The sequence below is a fragment of the Salvia hispanica genome, chromosome 3 (genome assembly GCF_029641045.1).
Source record: "Salvia hispanica isolate PSC_SH4W2 chromosome 3, Shi_PSC_v1, whole genome shotgun sequence".
Taxonomy (NCBI): domain Eukaryota; kingdom Viridiplantae; phylum Streptophyta; class Magnoliopsida; order Lamiales; family Lamiaceae; genus Salvia; species Salvia hispanica.
In genome coordinates, this window is record NC_142694.1 from 2,851,821 (window position 1) to 2,860,906 (window position 9,086).

Below are 9,086 nucleotides of genomic sequence, written 5' to 3' on the forward strand. Positions count from 1 at the left end.
CCACACACTAACGTACCATGTACACAATCAATAAATCAAACAATTTTGCCTCAAACACTCAAATTCTATATATATAGTCAATCAAAAATCTTGGATCAAAACTTGTGCTATATATCATCACACTATCAATTTTTTATTCTAACAAAAAGAAGAATTCTCCACCTGCCTTTCTCTACACATATCACAATTTCTTCATTTCCAATCATTTATTTTTCCACTAAAAACCTAAGAACTTAGGAGCTAATAGAAACAAAGCTTGCAAAGCACTTGGAGAGAACTTTCTTGCAAACAGAAAACAAACAGATGAATTCTGCCCATTATACAAGCACCTCTGCCCCTCATATATCCTCCTCATGAAGAACTCATCCGTCACGTCGGCCGCCCCGAACGTGGCCGGGTGGGCCCCGCCTCGAGACCAGTCGACCCACGTCAGGCTGCGGTTGGCCAGGAGCCCGCCCGCCTCTATGGTCAGCATGGTCGGGAAGTAGTGCTCGTCCACGTAGCACGCCGGCCGGCAGAAGTCGAGGAATTTCGGGTAGAATTTTGTGTCTTGGACGACGTAGACTGCGAGCTTCCTGTTCACCTCGAACCACTGGGACCCCTTGCGCCAGTCGGATATGTTGACCTCCGGGAGCATGTTCTCGTTGTAGCGGCCACGCCCGTACGGGCCCGGGTCGTCGAACGCGCCCATGAAGCTGTACTTGGAGCCCATCATGTAGTTGTAGATTGTGGTGAAGTTGAAGAGGGGGATGCAGGACTCGGAAAGGAGGACGAAGCGCTCGTTGGAGAAGTCGAGGAGGGCGTTCGCCAAGAGCCTCCTCTCCGCGTCGCACATGCTCATCCTTCCCCATTCGGAAACCTATCAAAATGAATACATATTAGCAACAAACAACACCAAAACAGGGGCTATAAGATCACACAAAGCAAACAGGAAATGAGGAAAGGTATAGACAAGAGAATGAGCTCTTAATCATTAAGAAACGACTTCGTTTATGTCGTTTGTTTATGCTCTGGAGCTGCTGATGTTGCAGTCGAACATACTTTTATCGAACAATTCAATCTAAGATGACACCAAGGCAATAAACTCTAGTTAGAATGGCTATCCTGAACCAAGCTAATCGATCTTCTACTATTGTCCCTGCTTAATGCACTCACTCGATAACTAATTCGAAACACAGAAAGCGAGGGCCATCATTTATCATTGTGATAAACCTCATTTACTATCTTCAGACAGCCACACACGTTAACCACACGCAAATTAAGTTTCGGGTACGAGTCTTTACAGTGGAACATGTCCCTTAACTCTCCAAATCAGATAGTGAAACGCAACAATGACTTCAACTGACTACAAATTGTGTGTAAACTTAACTTAAGTCCGACAAGGATACTTAAAAGAACTTCTTTAACAGTCGAAAAACCACTCAATACGCCATTCTCAAACTCCCATTTACACACCATGATTTCAAACAGAGCAAACATTAAAGACTAATAAGTAGAAAAGGCCAAATTATGCAGGTTCAACTTTCCTAGACAGCAAACGAAGCATCTATATATTTTTCATATATCAAATTCCATCCAACTTTACAGAGAGACGACATCAAAATAAACTAGCTGCAACGAAGAAGAACAAAGCATATCACAAGGCCAAACAAATATCTTTCTTGACATGAATTTCAGGTAATAATCATGTAACTCGCTATATTACAACAAGGAAAATCAAATCAACGGCAACAAACATATCGCAGAGAACTTAGCACAATTTCAAACTAATCAGGAAAACGTGGCTCAATACACACCTGGCTCGGTATCTGTCTCTTGTAAAACACAGATCCTGATGGGAAATCAGCCTCATAACTAGGCAACGAATGAATGTAAATCGAATACTTCCCTTCATGCCCCTTAAAAAACCTCTCCCAGAGAGGCGCCAACGGCAACGGCCCCTTAGTCAAGAACATAAACGCAACTTTCGGAACCCTCTCAAACGGATACTTGCTCACACGGGGCACTAATGTGGCCCTCCAAAACAACTCCTCATCACTCATCCTGTGTATCAAATTAGAGGGGGGCTCGATCCATCGATCCAAACCCACCGCCGACTCGTGATTGCAGGGCACTAATATAGGCTTCATGGATGTCACTACACTACTATTGATTCCAAAGTATCTAATCATGTAGATGCTAACGATAGAGAAAGTTAAGCACAGAACCAGAAAGAGTACAAGCAGCTGAAGCACCCTCTGTGGCAAAACCCTAGGCTGACCCACCCTGCCCCCTGCAGTGGGATCTTTGCCTTCTTCCATATGTACAACCTTCTAATGCAATCCAACCTCAAATATTATTTTCCCTCCTAAAATCGCACTAAAAATCCAATCTTTTCCCTAAATCAAAATCCAAATCCAAACCCCATCTCTCGAATTGGTGAATGGAAGAAGAAATACCAAACCCTATCATTAATTTTGTATTCACAGCTAATGAATGGAGAGAAAAAGGGGCTAAAATTAGAGATTTTGAATCAAAATAGCTAAAAATAGAAAGTTCTAGCAGATTGGATTGAGCATTGATTTCAGTAGAAACCGTCAAGACTCCCACTACAGATTGATTCTTTGATGAGAGAGAGGGATCATGGAATTAACTATTTTTTGCAGGAATGTAAAAAGGAAAAAGCTAATAACAAGGGTTTTCACAGCTAAGATCAAAGAGCTCGATTGATTCTTGCTTGCATAAAATCAAGCCGTGTAAAATGATGATTTCTGTTTGAAAAATTAAGAAGAAGAAAAAGGCAACTGAAAACAAACCCAACCGAAAATACCGGAAATGGAATTCCAGAGATTTAAGAAAGCAAACAACTCCTCCAAAATTATACAGTGAAAATGGATTAAAATTTAAAAATGATGAGAGAGAGAGATTCACAAGAATGGTGTGGTGAAATCTAATGGGAACAAAGGGAAAAGTGATGCAATTGAGAGCGTCATGTGTTGAATTTTCTACTCTCTCTTTTAACATTCAAGAATGTCTGTAAATCTAAATCTCAATCACATGCTTAGAAAAAGGGCCAAATATTGATTTTTTTTTAAATGGGAAAAGGCAAAAATTGGGGTGGAAGTTAAGAGGCTGTTTGGTTTGGTGATTTTATTGTTGATGATTGGGAATAAATATTGGTGTGCAAATGGACAGGCTATCCTCACACAAGATTGTAGAGAACAAATCAAGAATGTGAGATTTAATTTATTTTGGAATCGACAAATTCACATTGGAAATCACGAGTAATTATGCATTGGATTTATTTGATGTTGTTATTGATATGATTATTATTGATTTTTGACACTCCATGTATGTATTGTATTTTTCTTGGAATAGAATAGGGTCTGTAGAATTTAATTATCTTGACTAAAAGGGGTCAATTTTAGAAGTCTGCGTTATCCTATTCAGTGAAAATGAAGTGCTAACAAGATTTGAATGCCCATTAATGTAGTGACTTTAATTTCATTTTGGAGAATGACCAAAGAGTGTGGGTGAAAAAGGAAACGTTTACTATGCCAATATTTTAATGCCCATTAATAAAAATTTAATTTAATTTTGCAGGGTGTTAAAAGTCTTACAAGTGAAAGAAAAAAAGAAGTGCTTATAATAATAATACCTAAATTTTTAAACCAAAGGTTTTGGTTGAAATTGTTGTTGTATACCACCAGTATTCCAGTTGTTTAACAATAATGTTAGCGTATAAAATCCTCATTTGAAACGGAATTCATTAACATGAATTTATCATGTTTTTCCACCACGTCACCACACGACTTGAATCTTGCTTGGGAATATACATAAAATTATCATATTTTAAATTATGCTTACGAATTACAGAGCATAGGTTGTATTTAAATAATATATTATGAGACACGAGTCCATCACACATGTCTATACAGCTCGGTCACGACCAATAATTTAATATTACTAGAATTTGGAGATTCTAAAGTTCGTGGTCCACTACAACTCCATGAGCTGGCGCAATATCATTCAAGCCAGAATTTCACTTTTAAATATTCGAAATACGAATATATATAGGCGATTTTCTTCAATAATTTAATCGAGTCGTTATATTTTAGTCTGTTCAAATGAAAATTATATATATTCCATGTGCTATACATATCTTGCTACACCAAAAACAATGACTCGATTTTAATATGTATGATAGCATAGATCTAATATTGATAAAAAAAAAAAAAATAACATGTGTATTCATAATAAATTTTAATGCATACCTACAAATACAATAACCGTTTAGTACTAATTTTAATTTAGAACAACTTAATGATATATTTATTTTGAGATGAAGTGAGAATCATACATTGTCTAAAATTCTTCAAAATCATAAAAAAAATACTACTCCACTAGTAAATTTTTTTAGATTAATAGCTTCGTATACACAAACCTAAATATGCAGAGTCTTTTCACAAGGATATACTCCCTCTGTTCCATAGTAATGGAGGCAAAATTTTTCGGCACGGAGATTAAGAAAAATGATGTTAGGTGAATTAAGTAAAGAGAGAATGAAGTGGAAAGTAAGAGAGAGTAAAGTAGGTGTGGAAAAATGTGTTGACTTTTACTAAAAATGGAAATGACTCTATTACTATGGAACGGACGGAAATGGAAAAACGCCCCTATTACTATGGAACGAAGGGAGTACTATATAGTATTGTAGTACTAGTAGTTACTAAGACGCATCTTGTTTTCTACTCTATGTAATTGATCATCTGTAGCACATATAAATAAAAAACCTAGATCATCGGGTTTCATTCGCATTGACGCGACAAAATATAGACAAAACGTCATCAATTTGAACTAGAGTGAAATGGTTGGATGTTTCAGGTAAGACCGACCAGAAAGTGATAACAGCAGTTTTGCAAAAGATGATTTACATCAAAGTGAGAAGAGAAGCACTTATCTGTGGCACCCTCTTTTCCTTATGTAAGAGAAACTAATATTTGAGGCCTACTTGACCACGTCAAACTTAGCACGGACGTTTGAGATCATGACAGGACATTCTCCCTTCTCGTCATAATCAGCGTAGTCTCCTCCCGACAGATCAATGTCAGTAAATTTAGTTCCTTCAAGCTACAAAAAGACAAAGGAAGTACATGAGATAGAGTGATTTCTATACTATAACAGTATTGGTGCCAAAAGACTGCTCCATATATTGGGGGAACTAGAGCGAAATAGCCAAGGAAAACCAAATTAATTTGTCACAGATACATGTATATGTTTTTCATAGCATTGTTCTTAATTTTACGTCAATTAGTAAGTTGAATCACAACCTGATGACAAGCATATTGTTGAGGTCTAGCATCTACGAGTCAAGTTGAGATGTGTGTAGGATATAGGTTTACCTTCATCGGTCCTTTTTCCCCTTCATTTAGCCTTTTATGTTAGTGAGGCTAATGATTATTGTTAGGTCTGTATATTTTAGTTGTTACAGAACGAGGCTTAAATCACCGAGGGAAAAAGGTAAAATGGTAAGCAGGGTGTAACATATTTTCCAAATTATATCACTTCTGTACATACAGAAGACTATCAAAGCTCACAGATAGATTATCAAACACAACTGGTTCACAAAGAAAATAAAAAAAATAGGAGTATAAGACAAAGAAACATATTAGCCACAAATATCAGCGAAAAGCCCCCAGTCCCCAAAACATCAAATTCGAGTAATTTACCATTTTTGTGGGTGGAAAAACACTATCAATAGTTCAATCCAGATAAAGGAAAGTAATATGACTTACGGATTCAGCTTTCCACCCATCTGCAAATACAAATTCCACAGGCTCATAACCCCGGCAGTCAAACAACATTAGAGGAGCATAAGTCCCAGTCTCAGCGTCTGTCTGAGTAAAAGGTCGGCCTCGGCCAGTAATCATACTTATAGTTCCATCCCTCGAGCAAAACTTGCACTGTAAGTAGAGAGGATAATGAGAGCAAAATATCTATCAGCAGGGACTGCATTATAGCATATAGCTTGATAGTAGCTGAGCAACAGCGTGATCGATTAATACAACTTAATTATGCTGCTAAAACGGGATGGTCTTTTAAGAAAAATACATATTCATATGGCAAGATAAACTTAGTCTAATGAATATTGTGCAGTCCATATTACTTTCAGAAATTTATCAATATCTGTTTAGGTTGCAAATTCAGACAAGAATACGATAAAAGCACGGCCATCCTCATTACATCGCCATAAGCTCGAATATAAAATTCTACGAGGGGCAGCAAATTGATAAGTACATAATCAAGATGAGAAGATGAAATCCAACCTTCTGAGAAAGATGAACATCAGTCTTGCCTTTCGCGGAAGGAGTTGTCTCGTTCAAGCTGAGGCATGTCTCTTTCTGAGTCACCTCTCCACAATTGCCGCATCTCAGCTAAACAAGAACGCAATCAAACGGGTGGGAACAGAAATCCTTAACAGCCAAAATTACACACAACAATTAAGCTAGTAACCCTAATTGAACTCAATTCGCCTGATTACATTTTCAAACTCAATACAAATTCTGAACACCAGCCATTTCCTAAAATAAACTTCATATCCAAAATCAATGTGTAATTGCCACTAGAAAATGAGCAATAATTTCAAAAAATGAGCAGTAATCAACCAAGATATGTTGAATATTGAAACACACACAAATTTAAGCAAATAAAACCAAAATTCGATCACTATATCGGCTAACCAAATCCACAGCCAATATACCAAAATACACTATCATACACATAGGTATTCAAGCGAAATCCAGCTCCGAAATAACAAAAAAAGACATTGAGTAAAATGAAATGAAAAATAGGGGGAAATTTCGATACCTTGAAAAGGTATGTGAAGTTAGGGTCGTCGCAGCCGCCTTGAGGCTGGAGATCGGCGAGATTCTCGAGATCGGCACTGATCATCAACAAGTGATTCACCATTTTTTCTACCTTCGATCAGCCGGAATCCACGGTTTTTCTTACAATCACGGCGTGGTTTGTACGTTCTTCTTTGCCCGAGTGAGCTACTACTGTCTATGCGAGGTGTTGCTTAGCTTTGTTATGCGGGCAAAGTCGTTCGTGCGACTTTATCTTATTTCCCCGTTTTTACTTGAAAATTTGGGGTTGGAAAATGAAAAAACCTTTGTTTGATAATTATAGTCATTTTTGGGGGAAAACTTGACTGAATAAAATACTACTCCTACTCTAATTCTATAGAAATAAGTTATTTGGGCTGACGCAGTTTTAATGCGTAATTGGTAAAGTATGAGATAAAAAAGTTTCAAAATTTGTAGAGTAATTGCATTTCATTGAACCTGAACCGTCCCATGGTAACCGGCGGTTTGATTTGGTTTGGGCATGTCTAGATATTGACAATTTATATGAAATGGAAAAAAAAAGAAAATATGACTTATTTTTAGGTATTGGCCGTTGTTGGTTTGTCTCAATCTTTGCGACCTTCTTGTCACCGTGCACAACATTTTACTTATCGAACTCTTTGTACTAAACACAAAATCTGAAATCTATGAAGGCCTTTCCCACCCATTATTTTGTGAGATAGAAGTGAGCCTATATTACATAGCGAAGTAAAATGATCCATATAAGGTTTCTTAAGGTTTATAAATATGCTAGTAATTGTGAAATTCAAAAGGCCTTTCACGAGTTATCTTTGCAGCATCATCTTGACAAAAACAATAATTTAAAGTTTATTATACTATTGGAACAATCATTTTGTGGTTTCGATTCATTTATACTGCCGAATCAGTTAATTTTAGCATATACTAAGCGATCAACTCTTATACCATGATAGAAATTAATGGGTTTCATCCTAAATCCAATTGATAGTAGTGTATAATTCATCAGATTTATATAAAAATCTATTTAAACCGGTGTGACTCGCGTGAGCTAGTTGTATTTTTACTTTTTAATTTTAGTTACCATCACTCACAACAATAAAAAAATATTCAATCAATATGTTATGAGAGCAAGTGGGATTGAATTCTCAATCGTATTGTATCAACATCATATAATCTCATCTTAATTAACCAAAAAGATAAGGTATACATTCATAAAAAAAATTCCAAATAGGATTATTTTATACAGCTATATTTATTGTTAACAGATGTTAATGAATTTAATGAAAATGGTCGAATTAGGTAGATGCCATTACATGGCCCATTTGCAAGTTGGGTTGGGCTCATAAAGCTATACACACATACACAATTACATGCATAAGCATGATGTATGTGGTCATGATACATTATCCCCTTATCTTAGAAGATCTGCCCCACTATTCGAGATTTACCCACATCACAGACAACCAATCAAAAAACAGATGTTTGTCAAGCTCCACGTCACGCACTCTTTGTTCATTGCCACAAAGTTTTCTTAATCATGTCATTATCATAATAATTGTATTTTAAAAATTGCTTTATTTATTTATAGCCACACTTAATCTGATCAATTCAATCAAGAAAAAAAATATTTTTTTACTGCAACCCCAAAAGTTAAACAGCCAAAAATGAAACTCCCAAAAAATATGATTGCTAAATCCAATAAAGACACTACTATATTCTTTAACAATCAGAAGTAAAACATTTTTTTTTTCTTTTTAGTTGTTTTATTTAAATGATATTCCATTATTCCTTTCTATGTTATTTTAGACGTATTTCATTTTATTTAAACTAAATATTTAAAATAATATTTTTTTTTCTCTCTTTCACTTATATTCTTTTTATACTTAACCATAATTTTAAAATCTTATTATCAAAAGAAATGACTCATATAATATGAAAATTAAATAATACTCCACTATATATTATAAAAAATAGAAACATGACTTTTTATACTTAAATTACTTTCTCTTATTATATATCCCTGCATTTATATAGTACTACTAAATAAACATTCAGTCGTAAAAAAAAAGAAATGTTTTGCTGGGAGTAGAGATTATTCGATTCCAAATTATGGATTTATGGTTAATATTCCACTCAATCCAAAGGTCTTCCTCTTTAGACAATAATCTTGTTAAATGCGATTAATTAGGGATTTAAATAATCACACCTTGTTTGGATGGTTCTAGG

General features: G+C 35.7%; 2 protein-coding genes across 2 annotated transcripts; both read right to left on the reverse strand.

Moving 5' to 3' along the window:
- Nucleotides 1-90: 90 nt before the first annotated feature.
- Nucleotides 91-4,142, reverse strand: LOC125214798 (glycosyltransferase BC10-like). The gene is made up of 2 exons (XM_048115958.2): nt 1,797-4,142; nt 91-859 (listed from the first exon to the last, which is right to left on the reverse strand). Exons 1-2 carry the CDS (start codon nt 2,298-2,300, stop codon nt 218-220), a joined length of 1,146 nt encoding a protein of 381 aa, XP_047971915.2. The 5' UTR covers nt 2,301-4,142; the 3' UTR covers nt 91-217.
- Nucleotides 4,143-4,761: 619 nt separating this feature from the next.
- LOC125214799 (uncharacterized) lies at nt 4,762-7,063 on the reverse strand. The gene is made up of 4 exons (XM_048115959.2): nt 6,844-7,063; nt 6,303-6,410; nt 5,772-5,939; nt 4,762-5,106 (listed from the first exon to the last, which is right to left on the reverse strand). Exons 1-4 carry the CDS (start codon nt 6,943-6,945, stop codon nt 4,984-4,986), a joined length of 501 nt encoding a protein of 166 aa, XP_047971916.2. The 5' UTR covers nt 6,946-7,063; the 3' UTR covers nt 4,762-4,983.
- Between the last annotated feature and the right edge of the window lie 2,023 nt (nt 7,064-9,086).